The 20,872-nt window shown below is 43.8% G+C and overlaps 1 protein-coding gene across 1 annotated transcript in view; it reads right to left on the reverse strand.

Moving 5' to 3' along the window:
• KIF13B (kinesin family member 13B) overlaps positions 1-20,872 on the reverse strand; it is a 215,279-nt gene that overhangs the window by 103,813 nt on the left and 90,594 nt on the right. Inside the window, exon 10 of the mRNA XM_077812361.1 lies at positions 9,447-9,558. Coding sequence (XP_077668487.1) covers positions 9,447-9,558 — 112 coding nt within the window. The remainder of the gene's footprint in view (positions 1-9,446; positions 9,559-20,872) is intronic.

Consider the following 20,872-nt stretch of genomic DNA (forward strand, 5'->3'; position numbering starts at 1 on the left):
TGAAACTGACTTATAAACAGTTTTTAATTAGGGCTGTTAAGGATTAAAGAAAATAATTCCAATTAAGCGCGAGATTAAAAAAAAATAGTCACAATTAATCAGTTTTAACCGCACTGTTAAACAATAATAGAATATCAATTTAACTTCATTCACCTCAAACAAGTACGGTAGTAAACGCTCTACCACGAAAGTGCAATTTACAAATGTAGAATTTTTTACATAACTGCACTCAAAACCAAAACAGTGTAAAACTTTAGCGCCGACAAGTCGAAGCATGAAGGGCATACGAATGGTTAGCATAACTGAACCGTAAATACCTTGCAACGCTGGCTACAACATTGCCACACAAACGCCTGCTCTCACTTTCAGGTGACATTGTAAATAAGAAGCAGGCAGCCTTATCTCCCATCAGTGTAAACAAACTTGTCTTCCCGATTGGCTGAACAAGGAGAAGGACATAAGAATGGCCAAACTGGGTCAGACCAAAGGTCCGTCTACCCCAGTATCCTGTCTTCCGACAGTGGCCAATCCCAGGTGCCCCAAAGGGAATGAAAAGAACAGCTAATCATCAAGGGATCCATCCCGTCGCTCATTCCCAGCTTCTGGCAAACAGAGGCTAGGGACACCATCCCTGCCCATCCTGTGCCTCTCCAAACAGCCAGGCCCCTGCCCCCTATCCGCCCCCTTCCACTTCCCGCCCCCTTCAGAACCCCTGACCCATCCAACCCCCCCCTGCTCCTTGTCCCCTGACTGCCCCTCCTGGGACCCCTCCCCACACCTAACTGCCCCCTCGGGACCCCACCCCCTATCCAATCCCCCCATCTCCCTGTCCCCTGACTGCCCCGACCCCTATCTACACCCCCGCCCCCTGACAGGCCCCCCACGCCTATCCAACCCCCCAATCTCCCCCCAACCGCCCCCCCCAGAAGCTCCACCCCATCCAACTGCTCCCTGACTGCCCCCCCGGGACCTCCTGCCCCTTATCCAACTCCCCTGCTCCCCACCCTCTTACCATACCGCTCAGAGCAGCAGGACTGGGAGACACACCGCCCGGCTGGAGCCAGCCATGCCACTGCACTGCCTGGGAGGAGTTCAGAGCCCCGCCGCCCAGAGCACTGATGGCATGGCAAGCTGAGGCTGCGGGGTAGGAGGAACAGCAGGGGAGGGGCCGGGGGCCAGCCTCCCCAGCCAGGAGCTCAAGGGGTGGGCAGGACGGTCCAGCGGGCCGCCACAGTTTGCCCACCTCTGTGCTAGGACTTCAGGGAATATATTCTATGGTTTTTTGTACTGAAGTAAGCTGAGCCACTATGACTACTTTCCAGTGACTTGTGGGAGAATTTCTCTGCCCTTTCTGTGCACACTGGGGAACCGTCGGTATACAGGGAGATGTCAGCAAACCAGTAAAGTGCCTGAAACCATTATGGCTTATTGCTAAAAGCAGCCAAGCCAGCAGGCCGTGAAGTGGCCATGTAGCAAACTCAGCCTGACCAAGGCAGGAAGGGAGGGGGTTCTGAGTGCCACAGAAAGGGCAGCTTGACCCCGCATCCTTCCTGATAAGGATTGAGTTGAAGTTGCTGATACATGCATCTTAGAAGAGCAGGATGTGCCCCAGGAATGTCTATTGGGGCCTCAAGGCTGCAAACTCTGGGAAAAACCCACCCCTGGTTAATCAATAATCAGAAGGAAGCCTCTTGCTTGACCATTGGAACTGCTTGCTTAACAAGTTTTCTTTAAGGGACATGTCATTCTATTACTAATGTATAAATAAGGGGGAAAAGTTTGAGGTAGTGGGACTCTTCTGGACTGGACTCTCCCTCTGGATGCATCTTGTGTTCCCCACTGGCAGATGGGCTGCCTCTGTGCCACTCGAGACCCACACTCAGCTTTGGTAATTATCAAGGGTTGGGGGTGTTTTAGTAACCTGTTGCGGACATGTGTAAGTGCTTGAGACTAAGTAAAGTTTAGCTTTAAGTGAAAGCACTCTTGTGTTGTCCTGTTTGTGCCAGCAATCTATCAGTCGGAAGGCCGTGTCTCCCCTGATTTATTTCCTGACACCACCTCGCACAAAGTAGAAGTTACCAATAGCTTTGGGTTGAAAGAACCCCGTGTAACATAGGAAGCCACTGGAGGATTATCAGCACTTGAGTGATTTAGCCTGTGTCCTCACTGCGAAGTGAGTGAGCTACCAATCAGAGTGAAAGCTACACCCGAGCTCTAACTCATAGCCCCAGCCACACCAACTAGCCCAGGTTTAAAGTACCAAACTCAGGTGAGAGATTTCCGTGCATGGATAGAAGGGGTGTGTTAAGGGGCAGCATCCAAGTAAGAGTTACCTCTGCAGTGAAATCATATTTCAAATGAGTTTATTTTATAGCTGCAGGCTAGAACTGGGCAAAAAATTTTCAGCAAATAGTAAATTAGCCTTGAAAAAAATGCTTTTTTCTGCACCAAAAAAAAAAAATAATAATAATTTGGGTCAAATTCAGCAAATAGTTTTGGCCAAAAATTATGGGGTGGGGAGAATTGAAGTTTAAATGGTTCATTTTGGCCATTTTGAAATGAAATGTTTCAACTTTTCATTTAAAACGATGTTTCATTTTGAAATGTTGTTATTTTTAAATAAAAGGTGAAACATCTGAAAAGTGAAACACAGAAAAAACGTTCAGTTCTGGTCCTGTTTTCTTTAACCCAAAACAAATTTTTTTTTGGTTCAGCAAGACAAAAATACAATTTTTCGCTCAGCTCTATTTCTGGCCATACAGCTAATTAGCAGTGGTTTACGTTCACCATCATGCTAATTATTTCACATAATTATTTAAATATGTAGGTTTGGTCATTACTAACCATTTTGTCGCTTTATGTAATAGGTTTAACCGAGCCATCTAACCAGAATCTTTTACTATCAGACTTTAGCCCCAAGCTTTATGTTGTCCTCAGAAATCACTTTAAAATATATATATATATATATATATATATATATATATAGGCATCTCACTCAAGAAAGCAGAAAAAAAAATTCTGCGCTTCTTCACCTTTACTTTATTAAGAATTCGGCTTCCAACACATTCTTTGGAGATAGAATTTTATGGTCTAGTTTCTGAACGCACAGAGCACCTCTAGTTTCCACTGACTTTAGTGATTTGCTCAATAATTCTGAAAATTAGGCCATCTGTTTTGAAAGGTGACTAGCAAAGTTTTTTTTTTAAAATGTGTCTTGTCTTTTTTTTCATTGAGATTTATACAGAGGTTATGAAAGATTTATTTACATATTTTTCTGCTTGATTTTTAAAGTTAGAAATAGATCTTCCTGGATTTTACTCAAGGATCACTGGAGATATAAGTTTGTTTATTGTGAACTCAATTCATCTTCACTGAAGGGCTGAAGGTGATGAATCTCTACAGAGGTTTTATCTAGGGCTGTCGATACATCGCAGTTAACTCATGAGTAATTTTTTTGAGTTAATCACAATTAAAAAATTTAATCGCGATTAATCGCACTGTTAAACAATAGAATACCAACTGAAATTAAATATTTTGGATTTTTTTCTACATTTTCAAACATTTTGATTTGTATTACAACACAGAATACAATGTGTACAGTGCTCACTTTTTATTTTTTATTACAAATATTTGTACTGCAAAAATGATAAAAAATATTTTTCAATTCACCTCATGCAAGTACTGTAGTGCAATCTCTTTATTTGGAAAGCATAACTTACAAATGTAGATTTTTGTTGTTGTTACATAACTGCACTCAAAAACAAAACCATGTAAAACTTTAGAGCCTACAAGTCCATTCAGTCCTACTTCTTGTTCAGCCAATTGCTAAGACAAACAAGCTTGTTTACATTTACGGGAGATACTGCTGCCTGCTTCTCATTTACAATGTCATCTGGAAGTGAGAGCAGGCATTCGTATGGCACTTCTGTAGCCAGAGTTGCAAGGTATTTATGTGCCAGATATGCTAAACATTCATATGCCCCTTCATGCTTCGGCCACCATTCCAGAGGACATACTTCCATGCTAATGATGCTCATTAAAAAAATAATGTGTTAATTAAACTTGTGACTGAACTCCTTGGGGGAGAATTGTATGTCTCCTGTTCTGTTTTACCTGCATTCTGCCACATATTTCATGTTATAGCTGTCTTGAATGATGACCCAGCACATGTTTGTTTTAAGAACACTTTTCACAGCAGATTTGACAAAACGCAAAGAAGGTACCAATGTGAGATTTCTAAAAATAGCTACAGCACTCGACCCAAGGTTTAAGAATCTGAAGTGCCTTCCAAAATCTGAGGGACGAGGTGTGGAGCATGCTTTCAGAAATCTTAAAAGAGCAACACTCCGATGCGGAAACTACAGAACCTGAACGACCAAAAAAGAAAATCAACCTTCTGCTGGTGGCATCTGACTCAGATGATGAAAATGAACATACGTCGGTCCGCTCTGCTTTGGATCATTATCCTCAGCATGGACACATGTCCTCTGGAATGGTGGCTGAAGCATGAAGGGACATATGAATCTTTAGCGCATCTGGCACATAACTATCTTGTGACACTGGTTACAACAGTGCCATGCAAACGCCTGTTCTCCCTTTCAGGTGACATTGTAAACAAGAAGCAGGCAGCATTATTTCCTGCAAATTGCAACCAAACTTGTTTTTCTGAGCGATTGGCTGAACAAGAAGTAGGACTGAGTGGACTTGTAGGCTCTAAAGTTTTACATTGCTTTGTTTTTGAATGCAGTTATTTTTGTACATAATTCTACATTTGCAAGTTCAACTTTCATGAAAAAGAGATTGCACTACAGTACTTGTATTAGGTGAATTGAAAAATACTATTTCTTTTGTTTTTTACAGTGCAAATATTTGTAATAAAAAATAAATACAAAGTGAGCACTGTACACTTAAACAGGAGATGATGTCCTTCAGGAGCCAGGCCCATACAATAGAATGGGGGCCTGAACTACAATTCCCATAAGGCAATGCCCTGATAGAGAAATGCAGTCTAATGTTCTCTTGAACTGGTCAGAAATCTAATATTTTGGATCTGTTAAAAAAACTAAATATTCAATTTGGGTGGAACTAATCTGAAATGAAATATTTCATTTTAATTTTCCCATGGTCAATTTCAATTTTGTGGAAAAACTTTATTTTCCTATCAGAAAATCATTCTAATGGAAAATTTCCAACGAGCTCTAATCTTAAATAATCCATTAAATGTAGGTCAAAGATTGCCACTGGGCATCATTAAAACTATTTGTCTAATCATTTCATTCAGGAGAATGCATTGAAGCTTTCCATTTCATTCAGGAGAATGCATTGAAGCTTTCCATAACAATCCTTAACATGTTTAAATTCACAGAATAAATACCATTGGCTTATGAGAATATACTCTTTGCCTGCATAATATAGTCCCATCCCTACATGTCTGCAAATAACTGTCTTGCAGGGCCCACTCCAAATAAAATAGCAATGTACTCACATCGCAGCCATTGAAGACAATATGGGATCCAGTGTGAACTTGCCCTCTTCAATATGGTGTTTTTTCCTTGAGCCAGGGACTTTTTCTCCTCTCCGAAATACTTTCAAAAATGTGAAGCAACTGGCAAACGATCCCAGGTTTGTATATACAGTATGTCCAAAATCAGGCACTTTTTAGAATCCACGGAAAGTGTTCATAGTTTACACTTTGAGAACTTCCATTGCATCAATTAGCTTCAAAGCAGAGCTTATAATAAAACCGCTAAATTGGAACTCTTCTCCATAGGAGGCTGGGCATGCTATTAGTGATACGCCACCATGGTTCATAACCTATCCATTATTAATTTTTTAATGGTCCCTCCATTACTGTGTTGACTGTTCAGGCCCAGCTCCAGGGCATCCAATTTATTTTTATATATAATTCTCTGTTGTGCAACGGCACTGGTTCCTTTATTGCACAGTGGGAAGGGTGAATGGAGACTAAGCTAGACTCTCATAATGAAAAAGAGTAAATTTGCAACAGGTGGGGGGCTTAGTATGTCAGAGACAAGAACAGAATGGAAATAACTAAGAAAAAAAGACTAAAACCAGCCAACTATGTGCTGGCACTAAAATTATTGTGAGAACACTATTGGAATGTGAAATTTAGAAATTACTTTCCTAACCAACACCTAGAACAAGAAAATAGTTTACGAGGCGATCACTGTTCTCAGTTCCTACATTTTTTCTATATTTTTTCTTTTTAATGTGCCTCAAACTGCAGAACACCCACACAGAAGGCAGAATAAAGAGAATGTATAATTGATAAAATACATCAGAAGCCTGATAAGTTGGTAAGAAGATTGGTTATTATTTTTGACCAAGTTCTCACTTGCATTTAGTTGGGGATTGGTCCTGCTTTGAGCAGGGGGTTGGACTAGATGACCTCCTGAGGTCCCTTCCAACCCTGATATTCTATGATTCTGGTGCTGCTCCTAATGCCTTCAATGTGAACAGAATTGTGCCCCTAGTATCTGTCATCCAAGGATCTTCAAGTAAGTTATAAACATGAAGGGCCTGATTCTGAGCTGGGTTCGGAGATTCACAACATTCCTGTGACATAAATAATTGTTGTTATACCTGTTTTACAATGGGGAAGATGGGAACAGAAATACTGAATGGACTTGCCCAAGGTCACACAACAGGGTACAGAACCCAGAAGCTGCAACTGGCATTGTTATTAAAGTTTGTTTCCAGTAGTGCCCACAATGGACAAGGTGCTTTCCGAAGATAAAAGAGCATGGTCCCTGCTCTGAAGAGTTTAGAATCTAAGATAAAAAGACCAGGACAGGAAAATAGATGGAAAGGGGATAGAAGCAACATACATTAGTAAAGCTAGTAGATGGCCCATCTTGCAATACAAAGTCTTGATTATGTCAATGGTTATTAAAATTTGGTCTAAAACAGTGGCTTTCAACCTGTGGTCCACAGACTATGTCTAAGATTTCCAAAGGGATCTACACCTCCATTCAAAATGTTTTAGGGGTCCGCAAATGAAAATAGGTTGAAAACCACTGTTCTAAAATATAGATTATTCCCTAGTATCCTAGAATACATTCTCTCTCCTGCACCACATTGAAAAGGAGTGGCACATTGTACAATAACAATCCACAAATGCTCAGACTTTAAAAACAAGCTTGGACATCTTTAATTGATGAATTTTTAGTTTGACCTTTCTTTAAAATGCAATCAAATTATCTTTTTCACTAGGTATTAGTTAAAAATTTCACCCTTGAGTTTCACTTAAATGAGCCTGTTTTTGAAATTAAGCCTTTGTTAGGATTTTAACCTGGCTGAACATGACCAGGACAAAGGAAATGAGCTGCCTGGAGGAAGGCATAACAAAAGTCTATTTCTGTTTCTGAGCTTCAGCCCTTACTACGCATGCGATTGCCATCTTTGCTATAATGTATCGGGCAGGTGCTAAACATGAATCTCAACCTATTTGCTGGATTATGTTTAGAAAAGGATCAGCATAACTAATTCTAACAACATGGGAAAGCCTCTGAACAGCTTTCCATTTCTGCTTCCTCAGATTCAGTTACACATGTATAGGTCTCACTACTGCAGTAAACTGAAACAAACCAAGCATAGCTGATTACAACATTGCAGAGAACCGAAGTACATTTGTTTTAACAAACTTCAAGACAGTGAATATAAAGGCAAGGCTATATTTTAGCATAGATAGGAAGTGTTATGTGTGGCAGCATTGTGAAAAAAAGATTTACTATATAAGAAAAATAAAATTATCACTTCTGCTATTCTGTTGAAGCTTTTATACAGCTTCATCACTGTAGTATGTGATGTTTAAAATCTTAGTATCTACAAGGTTAACTTGTTAACTGAATTTCCCAATGTTAACTATTACAAAACAATATTGTGGGAAGGTTTGTTAAAGGTAACCACTGGGAAAATCAAGTCTCATAGTGCTAAGAGGCTATATCAGTTGATCTTTTATTTCACTACTGTATCTAGCCTAAGAGGCAATGAACTGCAATGAAGGTCAACTATTGAGGGCCGGGGGAGCTGTGTGTTCTGGTTTTTTCCAAATTTCATTATAGGAAAAAGTTTAAACATTTTAAATACCTCTATATCTTACTGTTCACTTTTTATTTATTAACACTTGCAAATAAACTATGGGAATGGAGAATTCATATCACATTATGTTTAAAGAGATCACCTAGGGATTATGTGCGGGTGGTTATGCTGGGTGCAGTCTAAAAAAGGATCTAGCTTTAGCAATCACCAGGTAATAGAGCCAACATAAACGTTTGTGGGTCTGAAGAAATCTGTTTCTTTTCCAGCTTATTTCTTTATACCAATAAATATCATAATTGCCTCTTGATAGCAAGGAAGCATAGGACAAAGGTAAGGAAGGAAGAGATACCAACTTGCCAAGATTCATAACTAAGTCTGATAGAAACATTTTGAACTTCACAATTTTGATGTGGAAAAACAGAAAAAAAAAAAATTAAACATTATGGGATACTGATGCCCTACTGGGTCTGCACCTCTATAATGCAATTACTTTAAAACCTAGCCAATCTGCCTGTCAGTCACTCAATCTGTACCAATGGAAGGAAAAGCCATCTCACTATAAGGAAAGCAATTGCCTCTTTGGCTTTAGATATGAAAGCAACCACACATACTTTTGCTCTAAAAGTAGCATATTCAAAGACCAGGAGAAAACAGGATCTTCCTTAAGTGAAAATATACAGTCACTGCCCAAACTTCTCTCTTTTTGGTTAACTGCAGCTTACCATCCTTTTATAACCACTATATATAAAAGGAGGCAGCAGGAGCAAAACAAAATCATTTAGATGTCAATGAGCTTCATTTGAAGTCCTCCTAGATCCAGTTTCTTTTTGCAACAGTAACCTTCAAATCAGAATTATTTGCAGTACAGAAACTGACTCCATAACTGCTCATTTCACATGAGCATGAGAATATGACTGCAACTGGACTGCAGACTGGAATATGTTTTGTGAATACACCCCTGCCTAGTTGACGCAAAGGGCTAAACATCTTATCCAAAATCTCTGAAGTTAATATGTCACCCATGACGTTGGGTAAACTTAGGTCATAAGGAGATGGCCCATGTTAAATTAGCCCCAGAGTTCTGAGTGTAGCTGTTAGTGAGTTGACTCAAAAAGCTGGACCGAAATATTTATTAGATCACTTCAAAATATGCCCTATACTTTTGGCCATCACAGGGTTATTACCAATAAGCAGGGGAGATAGAATTTATCCTGTGGAGACACTAACGGCTAATACCCTTCTAATTCTTCAAAGATAAGACTGCTGCATATAAAACTAAGGTTAGATGATGGAATAATCATATTTTACACATTACGAAGGAAAAATTCTTCTCTCTCTCTCTCCTCATGCCACCCACTCCAAAGATGTATGAGAAGTTCACTTACTTTAAGTAACCAAGTGAGCACAGAATCACGATATGGAACAAATTTGTTCTTGTTCTTGCCAGCAGCCTGATCTGCTAGAGCAGAAATAACCAGCCCAAGAGTTGTAAGGGACCTGCATGGAGAAAGTAACCAACCCATGAACAAGTGAAGGGATCTATAATTCAAAAAGCCCTTTTAAATGTGATGGATGCCCAAATAAATTGAAAAAGTTACTCACCTTGTGCAGTAACTATGGTACTTCAAGATGTGTCCCCCTGTGGGTGTATCTGCATCCCTGCGCTGTCGATTGGAGAACTTTGGTAGCAGTCCACCCTGCTCGTGCATGCACTGTTCCTCGTCTGCCATGAGGTTAGCCAGCATGCGTGGAAAATCCCTCCTTAGCTCCTTCTCTACTGCAGAGTCAATTACCAGAACTCCAAAGTAGAGGGGAGGAGGGTGGGTCATGGAGCACCCACAGGGACACACATCTTGAAGAACCATTGCTACTGCACAAGGTGAGTAACTTCTTCTTTGAGTAGTGTCCCTATGGGTGCTCACTGCAGGTGACTCCCGAGCAGTGTCCACTACTGAAGGCTGGGGTTTCAGAGTTGAGTCTATTATGGATGACAGCACTGAGGCATCGAATCTGGCATCTGCAGCTGAATCCATTAGGATAGCATAATGCTCTGCAAAGGGTGTGTGCAGATCCCCAGGTAGTTGCTCTGCAGATTTCTGAGATAGGGATACCTTTGGAGAAGGCGACAGAAGAGGTGACTGATCTTGTAGAGTGTGTGCATATTGAAGACAGGGGTATTACATTACACATCTGGTAATAGAGCTTGATACAGTTCGAGACCCATTTGGAGAGTCCTTGAACTGAAATCGCTACACCTTTTGATCTATTTGCACCAGAGAGGAAGTGTCTCAGAGATTTTCTAAATGCTCTTGTCCTGTCCAAATAGAAGACCAAGGGCCTCCTCACGTTAAGCATATGGAGGATGGTTTCCCTATTATCCTAAAGAGGTTTAGGATAGAAGGTTGGAAGTTGAACAGGCAGGTTTATATGAAACGTGCAAGTTAGCTTGGGAGTGAACTTTGGATGTGGACGAAGAGTGACTTTGTTGGAGAACACCACCCTGAGGAGGGGATGTGCTACCAGGGCTGCTATCCCCCCTATCCGGCTTGCTGAGGTAATGGCGATCAGGAATGCTGTTTTCATTGAAAGGTGAGTTGACAAAGAAGTGGCCATGGGTTCAAATGGTGGTCTACTCAGTCCTTTTAACACTACGTTGAGATTCCACTGAGGAGTGGGAAGTCTAGGTTGGGGAAAGAGTTTTGCTATGCCTTTGAGAAATCTCTTTGTGGTTGGATGAGAAAGGATACAGTATCCTTCTACCTGTTGATGGAAGGTTGCAATTGCTGCTAGGTGAACCTTTAGTGAGCTGATAGAGAGACCTGATTTCTTGAGAGTCAACAGGTAGTCCAGGACTATCAGTAGGGTGGCTGCATTCGGGGTGACGCCTTTAGGTTGCACCAGATTTGAAATCTTTTCCACTTTTGCAGGTAGGTACAACGAGTAGCTCCTTTCCTATTGTGTAATAGCATCTCCTGTACTTCCTCAGAGAAAAATGACTCTATGTGATGGAACTATGAAGGAGTCAGGCTTTGAGTCACAGCATCTACAGGTTGGAATGGGGGGTGTGACCCTTGTTCTGCAATAGCAGGAACAGAGTGATTGGAAGAGTCATCTGTGGACATAGTGGCAACTGCAACACATAAGAGTACCACATCTGCCTGGGCCAGATGGGAGCAATCAGTATGCTTGTTTCTCTCTTTTCACTTTCAACAGGACTTTCAGAATTAGAGGAAATAGGGAAAGGTGTAAAGAAGACCCTTGTCCCATAGGAGGAGGAGGAGTGTCCCCCAAGCAGTGTCATCTGATCCCAGCTCTGGAGCAGTACTGAGGGCATTTCTTATCCTGATAAGTAGAGAACAGATCTACTGTCATAGTCCCCCATTGTTGGAATATGTTATGCAGGACCATCAAATCTACTTCCCATTCATGGATGAGTGAGAACTTGTGACTGAGGTTGTCTACTGTAGTGTTGTGTATTCCCAGCAGGTAGGCTGCTAATATTAAGACCTTGTGGGAAATGCACCAGTTACATAACTTCAGTGCTTCCATACACAGGGAGTATGATCTGGCACCTCCCTGACGGTTTATGTAACACATGTAGGCAACATTGTCTGTCATGACTTTTGTGTGCGTGTCTTTGATCAGGGGGAGAAAATGAGCACACGCATTGCTGACCGCTCTGAGTTTGAGCAGATTGATGAGAAGGTGCTTCTCAGATAAAGATCATTTGCCGTGCACCATGAGATCACTGAGATGTGTACCCCATCCTATGAGGGACCATAGAATCATAGAATATCATGGTTGGACGGGACGTCAGGAGGTCATCTTGTCCAACCCCCTGCTTAAAGCAGGACCAATCCCCAACTAAATCATCCAAGCCAGGGCTTTGTCAATCCTGACCTTAAAAACCTCAGAAGGAAGGAGATTCCACCACCCTCCTAGTGAAAAAGTTTTTCCTAATATCCAAATGCTTCGGTCAGGAGTAACAATGGGGGAGGCTGAACAAATGGGACTCCCATACATACGTTCACCAGGTCTTTCCACCAGCCAAAGAATTGTTTGACCTTGGTGGGCATTGATGATAATTTGTCTATGCTGTCTCCATTTGGCCTGTAAACCGAACTGAGGCATCAGTTTGGAGGCATCTCATGCAGTCAGGCATGAGCTATGACTGATGTGCCCACGGCCATATGCCCTAAAAGCTGAAGGCAGTGATTGGCCAAGATCTGGAAGCTGGATTATACTGTCTTTACCAGCATGGAGAGATTGAGGAATCTGTGATGTGGGAGGAGTGCTTTCGCTTGGATGGAGTTGAGGTCAGCACCTATGATTTCTAGTCTTTGCATCAGTGTTAATATCCGTTTTTGTGCATTAATTTGTATGCCCGGATTCTGGAACAGATTCATTGTAGTTTGGGTGATTCGCTGGACTTTGGTGAAAGAACATGCCATGAGAAGGAAGCTGTCCAGGTAACGACACATCATGATGCCCTGAGTGCGTAATAGGCCGCCACTACTGAGAGGACCTTGGAGAATACCCGGGGGAGGAAGGGGGGGGGGGAATGAGAGGTATTCTGCTGCAGGATATTCTGTACTGGCAGTGGTAAGAACTGTGACTCGGTATGATAGAAATGTGGAAATACACATCTTGGAGGTCAAGGACCAAGAACCTTTCTCTAGCACTGGAATAATCTCCTTTCTCAAGCACTGGAATAATCGTCGATAGGGTGACCATCTTGAACTTCTTCACCTTGATAATCTGTTGAGTACTCTGAGGTCCAGTATGGGTCTCCAACCTTCCTTTTTCTTCAGAATTAGGAAGTAGCAAGAGTAGAAGCCTTTGCCTGTTAGATGTAGAATCATAGAATCATAGAATCATAGAATATCAGGGTTGGAAGGGACCCCTGAAGGTCATCTAGTCCAACCCCCTGCTCGAAGCAGGACCAATTCCCAGTTAAATCATCCCAGACAGGGCTTTGTCAAGCCTGACCTTAAAAACTTCTAAGGAAGGAGATTCCACCACCTCCCTAGGTAACGCATTCCAGTGTTTCACCACCCTCTTAGTGAAAAAGTTTTTCCTAATATCCAATCTAAACCTCCCCCACTGCAACTTGAGGCCATTACTCCTCGTTCTGTCATCTGCTACCATTGAGAACAGTCTAGAGCCCTCCTCTTTGGAACCCCCTTTCAGGTAGTTGAAAGCAGCTATCAAATCCCCCCTCATTCTTCTCTTCTGCAGGCTAAACAATCCCAGCTCCCTCAGCCTCTCCTCATAAGTCATGTGTTCTAGACCCCTAATCATTTTTGTTGCCCTTCGCTGGACTCTCTCCAATTTATCCACATCCTTCTTGTAGTGTGGGGCCCAAAACTGGACACAGTACTCCAGATGAGGCCTCACCAATGTCGAATAGAGGGGGACGATCACGTCCCTCGATCTGCTCGCTATGCCCCTACGTATACATCCCAAAATGCCATTGGCCTTCTTGGCAACAAGGGCACACTGCTGACTCATATCCAGCTTCTCGTCCACTGTCACCCCTAGGTCCTTTTCCGCAGAACTGCTGCCTAGCCATTCGGTCCCTAGTCTGTAGCGGTGCATTGGATTCTTCCGTCCTAAGTGCAGGACCCTGCACTTATCCTTATTGAACCTCATCAGATTTCTTTTGGCCCAATCCTCCAATTTGTCTAGGTCCTTCTGTATCCTATCCCTCCCCTCCAGCGTATCTACCACTCCTCCCAGTTTAGTATCGTCCGCAAATTTGCTGAGAGTGCAATCCACACCATCCTCCAGATCATTTATGAAAATATTGAACAAAACCGGCCCCAGGACCGACCCCTGGGGCACTCCACTTGACACCGGCTGCCAACTAGACATGGAGCCATTGATCACTACCCGTTGAGCCCGACAATCTAGCCAGCTTTCTACCCACCCTATAGTGCATTCATCCAGCCCATACTTCCTTAACTTGCTGACAAGAATACTGTGGGAGACCGTGTCAAAAGCTTTGCTAAAGTCAAGAAACAATACATCCACTGCTTTCCCTTCATCCACAGAACCAGTAATCTCATGATAAAAGGCGATTAGATTAGTCAGGCATGACCTTCCCTTGGTGAATCCATGCTGGCTGTTCCTGATCACTTTCCTCTCATGCAAGTACTTCAAGATTGATTCTTTGAGGACCTGCTCCATGATTTTTCCAGGGACTGAGGTGAGGCTGACTGGCCTGTAGTTCCCAGGATGTGTGGGCACAGGCTCTATGACTCCTACGCTGGGGTGATGGTTTACCTCCTGACACAGCAGACTCTCATGAGAAGGGCTCCTGGAGAGGGAAGGGGAAGTTTGGGAGTGGGGGGGAAGGAGAAATGGATAGCGTATCTACCCTGAATGATCTCCATCACCCACTTGTCAGAGGTTATCTTTTCCCAGGTGCTGCAGAACGGGATAAGATGGTCTCTGAAGGGATGTGTGGGGTTTTCCAGTGTGAGATGGTGAGCAGAATGTTCTATGGGCACCTCAACCAACCTGTCAAAACTGCCATTTTGAGGTGGAGAACAGAGAGGAAGTTGATTGAGATCCTGACTGTTTTCGCCTGAGGAACTTAGGCTGCTTTCTCTGCGGCTCTTAAGAGCTCTGTAATCAGTACGGAGATGTGTATTGTGATGAGCTGGGCTTAACCAGTGGCTGAGGGCTGTATTTTCTTTTGTAGGCAGGAGTATAGATCCCAAGGGACCAAAGAGTTGCCCTAGAATCCTTCAACATGTGAAGGGATGCATCAGTCTTCTCAGTAAATAACTTTGTCCCTTCAAAAGCAAGGTCGTTCCACCATAGTTTGGACCTCTTCAGGAAAGCCGGACAAGTAAAACCACAAAGCCTGTCTCATCAAAATGGCCACAGAAATCAAGTGTGCCACTGTGTCAGCTGCATCTTGCGTGGATTGGAGGGACATTTTAGTAGACAGTTGGCCCTCATTGACTATGGCCTTGAATTGTTCTTTGCGAGAATCAGGCAGTTGCTCAATAAAGGAACTGGAATTTTGTGCAGTTTTGGTAGTCATACTTTGCCAATAAGACTTGGTAATTTGCTACACAGAACTGGAGAGTGGCTGATGAATATGCCTTCCTGCAGAACAGATCCAAACATTTCCAGTCCTGGTTATAAGGGGTGGATCTGAACTGCTGCTAGCAGCCCCTACAGTTAACTGCATCCAAAGTGATGGAATTAGGAGGCGGGTGGGAAGAGAGAAATTCTGTGTTCTTTGCTGGCACGTAATACTTTTTGTCGACAGGCTTGCATATTGGCTGGACAGATGCAGGGTTCTGCTATGTGACTTTAGCAGGGTCCAGGAATGCCTCACTAATTGGAGGTGGAGGAATGCAAAATGTCCACCAGCTTGTGGTAAGATTCAGTCATCTCCTGCAAGGGTATTTGTAGGGCTTCTGCCACCCTCTGTGCCAGGTCCTGGAAATAATGTGAAATCAGCCATTGATGGCAGAGGGGATCACCGTCTTGTCTGATGACGATGATGAGAAGTGGGCTTGAGGAGGGACTTCTTCCTCCACCTCAGCCTCAATCTCCTCTCCTGACTGTTCTTGGGGTTCAGAAGCCCTCAAAACCACAGCTGAAGGAGGGTGTCTCCTTGTTTGCTGATATGCCATGCTAGAGGCATGGGAGGCTTGCTGTCTCTGAGCCTGCCAAGGGTCCCAGTGTGGCCATTGTGGTGAGCACGGGCCCAGTGGTTGGTACCATGGCTGACCAAACCAGGGAGGCTGTAGATCAGGTGGATGATATGCCTGATGCTCATAGTAAAATTGAACCCCATATGGCAGGTGAGAAGAGCAGCTGGAACCCAAGTTTTCTTGCTCTGACAATGAGAAAGGCAGTGCATGGCAGGGAGATGTCTGAGAGTCCAGGGCTCTGTGAAAACTTGGTACTGGGGCCCCGATACTGAGTAGGGGTGAGTCAGGTGTGTTGGACACCGAAAGATCTGTTGCACACCAGAAATCCAGCGGTGCAGATGACATCAGTACTGCAGGTAGTTGTCAGTGCAGAGAGGCTTGCACCGATAGAGTTGGAGATGCGGACTTGGCCTCAAAGTTTATTGATGCCAGATGCACCGGAGTCAGTACCGGTGCTGATATCCGTACCCTGGAGCCTTCCCCGGGGTGGAACGTCTATGTTTTTCATGTCCCTGCAGTACTGATGTTTCTTTGCCCATGCCCATTGGGTCTTTGGGCAGTCCAATTTCTTCTGTCATTCAGTACCACGTGTGCCCTGGGTACCAGTTTTAGATGGTTTGGTGCTGTTGGTACCAATGATACTGATAGAGCCGGAGATAGTTTTCAGCTCCATCAGGGCTCACTACAAGGACTCACAGACCTTCTCCTAGAGGCTCATCTCTCTTCGACGTAGGGGGTTGCGATGAGAGTTCCTGTAGGGACTCCGGGGTTGAAAGACTGACTCCATGAGCAGGAGTTTGAGAATAAACTCTGTCTTTCCTGGACCTGGGCTTTCAGCTGCTGGCACAAGACATACTTTTGTGGAATGTTCTTTTCTCCCAGGCAGCGAATGCACTGTGAGTGTCCATCAGTCACTGGGATAGAGGCACTTTCTGGAGCTGGGCATGCCCTTGTCTGGGGTGGGGGGGGTGTCACCCCCACCAGGGTTGGTGAGAAGAAAAGCTTTTCTTCTTTTTTAGGCACAGCCAAACAAAAATACAAATGAAGTAAAGAAAAAAAGCTTCAAGGGAAGCTAAAATTAGCAAATCTAAAGGAAGTTAAATATCAGTGAATGGACTGCTGAAGCTCCGTTTCTTGCCAGGAGCTGTTAAGGAGGGATTGCTCACACATGCTGGCTAGCTTCCTGGCAGGTGAGGAGCAGTGCATGCATGGGTGGGACAGATGGCTACCAAAGTTGTCTGATCAACAGTGCAGGGACGCAGGCACACCTACTGTGGAGCATCCATAGGGACACTACTCGAAGAAGCAGCTTACTTATCTGTTCTGTAACTGCTGTTCTTGGAGACGTGTTGCACATATCCATTCAACTCTTGGTTGGTGCGCGCACGTCCAGTACAGTCCATATAAACTCTATCCTCTGAACGGGTGAGAGGACAGACTTTTCTGAGTTGATCAACAGTCCCAGTGCCGTACAATGTGACTGGACAAGAGCTACAGTACCTGAATCTTGAAATGGCCTCTCGCAAGCCCGTAGTCCAGATAGGGATAGATATATACTCCTAACTTTCTCAGGAAGGCAGCTACCAGTCCCGTACATTTTGTGAAAATCCAGGGAGCTGCCAACAGGCCGAAAGACAGCACTGTGAACTGGTTTACCAAGAATCTGACATACTTCCTATGGTCTTGATAAATCCTCACATGGAAACAGGCATCATTTAAGTCGAGGGTAGCATAGCAATCTCCAGGATATAGGGAGGGGGAAATGGAAGCTAGTGACACAATAAAAAATGATCTTTTTTAGATATCTGTTGAGCTGATGTGGTTCTAAAATTGGCCTGAGATGTCCCTTTGCTTTCAGTATTGTAAAATAGCAGGAATAAATCCCAGTTCCTCTCTGACACTGAGAAACCTCTTCTATGGCTCTCACCCAGATTACAGTTTGAACCTCCTGAAGGACGAACACCTCGTGAGAGTGGTCCCTGAATATGAATATGGAAAGAAACAAACTGAAGAGTGTACCCTACTTCCATGGTACATAAGACCCATTGGTCTGAAGTAATTTGGGACCATGCACTGAAGAAATAGGAGAGATGGTTTGCAAACAAAGGGGAAGGAGAAACTAGAATCATGGGGAGTGATCTGGCATCCTCGATTCAATCATCAAAATGGTTGCTTAGTACCCCCAAGGCACCTAGAGGGACCAGGAGGAACTGGAGGGGAAGAAGTTGGCCTGCACCTATAATTCCTACTTTTTTCCCTCAATAGGTCCTGGTGAAGTGCAAGAATGGGTATTTGTGGGACTGCTGAGGACAACGGTGCTCTCTCAAAGCGGCAGGAGTATACATGCCCAATGACTTCAGAGTTGCCCTGGAGTCCTTTAAACTGTGAAGTATACCATCCGTCTGACCTGAAAACAGGGATGATCCTGCTGAGCTTCCTGGAGCCCTGAAGACTGTAACCATGAGCATGGCTGTGGCACAAGCCATGGTTTAGCAACCAAATTAGCAACATCCAAATCAGCCTGAAGCAACATTTTTGCCACTAACTTCCCTTCATCCACCTATGAAAGGAACTCCTGTTTAGTGTCCTCAGACAGCTTGTCCTTAAATTTCAGGACAACATCTCAGATGTTAAAGTTATATTGCCCAATAAGGCCTGCTGGTTGGCAATTCTAAGCTGTACCCTTGCCACAGAATAAATTTTTCTACCAATCGAGTCCAGCTTTTTGGCACCCTTTGGCTTAGAGATAGCCGCCTGTGGCCCCTAGACTTCCCTCTCTTTGGCAGCCGAGACAATGAGTGATCCCAGAACGGGGTAGGAATAAAAATGTTTAAAGCCTTGTGAGAGAACATAATAGCTAAGCTCCTTCCCACTTGTTTTGATGTGGGACGGAGTGAGGAGAGAGTTGCCACAGCCACAATGATAGGGTCTAAATTAGCTGTTACCATGAAAGAAAAAGATCTTGGAGTCATTGTGGATAGTTCTCTGAAAACATCCATTCAATGTGCAGCGGCAGTCCAAAAAGCTAACAGAATGTTGGCAATCATTAAGAAAGGGATAGCTAATAAGACAGAAAATATCATATTGCCTCTATATAAACCCATGGCATGCCCACATCTTGAATTCTGCATGCAGATGTGGTTGCCCCATCTCAAAAAAGACATATTAGAATTGGAAAAGGTTCAGAAAAGGGCAACAAAAATTATTAGGCATATGGAACAACTTCCATATGAGGAGAGATTAATAAGACTGGGACTTTTCAGTTAGGAAAGAGATGACTAAGGGGGGATACAGGTCTTTAAAATCATGACTGGTGTGGAGAAAGTAAATCAGGAAGCATTATTTGCTCCTTCTCATAACACAAGAACTAGGGGCCACCAAATGAAATTAATAGACAGTAAGTTTAAAACAAACAAAAGTAAGTATTTCTTCACACAACACACAGTCAATCTGTGGAACTTTTTGCCAGAGGATGATGTGAAGGCCAGGACTATAACAGGGTTCAAAAAAGAACTACGTAAGTTCATGGAGGATAGGTCCACTAATGGCTATTTAGTCAGGATGGGCAGGGATGGTGTCCCTAGTCTCTGTTTGCCAGAAGCTGGGAATGGGCGACAGTGGATGGATTACTTGTTTACCTGTTCTGTTCATTCCCTCTGAAGCACCTGGCATTGGCCACTGTCGGAAGACAGGATACTGGGCTAGTTAGACCACTGGTCTGACCTAGTATTGCCATTCTTATGTTCCAGAGTCTTGATGGACACTAAAATCACCTTATCAATTGATAGTTCCAACTCAGATGGCACTGCTGGGGCCACAATATCAATGATGGAGTGAGAAAACTCCTTAACTTCTTCTACTTGAATGTCCAAGGCTAAGGCCACCTTTTAAAGATCTCTTGGAGAACCCTGTAGTCAACAGGAGGGGGTGAGGACACACCCGAGGAACTACTTAATGGGGGGGGGGAGGGGAAGAGGGAGTGGAGAAGAGGAAACTAGCACAGGGTGAGGCTGGGCCCCCTCTGATAGTTGTTCCACAGTATCCTCCTTTGAATACCTTTTTCCTGCTCAGGAACAGGCTGGACTTGATGAGATGACTCCCCACATCTACTTGAGGAAACTGAACATGAATGACACTGAGAGGATCTGTAAATAGGAAGGAATGCTCACGGGTTCCAGAATGGCTACAAAAGGCGTTGGACTCCAATATCTTTCTGGCTACATGTCCATGCCAGCACCAGTTGCAGAATCTTGCAAGACCCCGGGCTGGTAAAGTATAGGAGAGAAGCGGTGAGACACACACTGTGGCTGAGAGACATGAGAGCCAACATCCAAGAAAGAAGAATCGGCATCTCCTGACCATGGAGGGGCCATTTCAGTTGGCACTGGAGACTGGTGCCAAAAGTCCAGAGAAGAGCAGAGAGAAGCCATCACCACTGGCTTACCTCTGGATGGTACAGACAGATGATGGCTCAGGGACATGGGAGGTTGATTTGATACCGAGTGCTGCAACGAGGAGGCTGATGCTGAACAGTCTACCTATACTGTAAGAGAGATCTCCTGCCCCACTGGGGACAGCAGCGCTAATAAGCTCAGCAAGTTCCTTGCAGCTGCAAATGCCTCTGGCATGGATGGTATTGGAATAGTCACTGACCAATACACAAGAGACAAAGATGGTGCCGCAGATGATAAATGTGCCGCTTTGGACCCTGGACTCAATGTTGTCTGCTTCAGTGCCTGAATCAACTGTGCCATTTTATCCAAAGAGTGAGTGGAGGAGTGCTTCAATTTTGATTGAACTCTATTCGACACTTTGCCCCCTTTCTTGACAGACTTAGGGATTGGAGATCTGCCTCTCCCAGCAATGTCTTTGGAAGACTTCTGCTTCTTCCTGGGCACCCGCAAGGATGAGTGGTGCCAGGACTCAGTCAGCAATGGCGGTGTACCGCTCACACATGCCACACAGTACCATGCCACCAAATGAAATTAATAGACAGTAAGTTTAAAACAAACAAAAGTAAGTATTTCTTCACACAACACACAGTCAATCTGTGGAACTTTTTGCCAGAGGATGATGTGAAGGCCAGGACTATAACAGGGTTCAAAAAAGAACTACATAAGTTCATGGAGGATAGG

This window comes from Eretmochelys imbricata, chromosome 3 (assembly GCF_965152235.1).
Source record: "Eretmochelys imbricata isolate rEreImb1 chromosome 3, rEreImb1.hap1, whole genome shotgun sequence".
NCBI lineage: Eukaryota > Metazoa > Chordata > Testudines > Cheloniidae > Eretmochelys > Eretmochelys imbricata.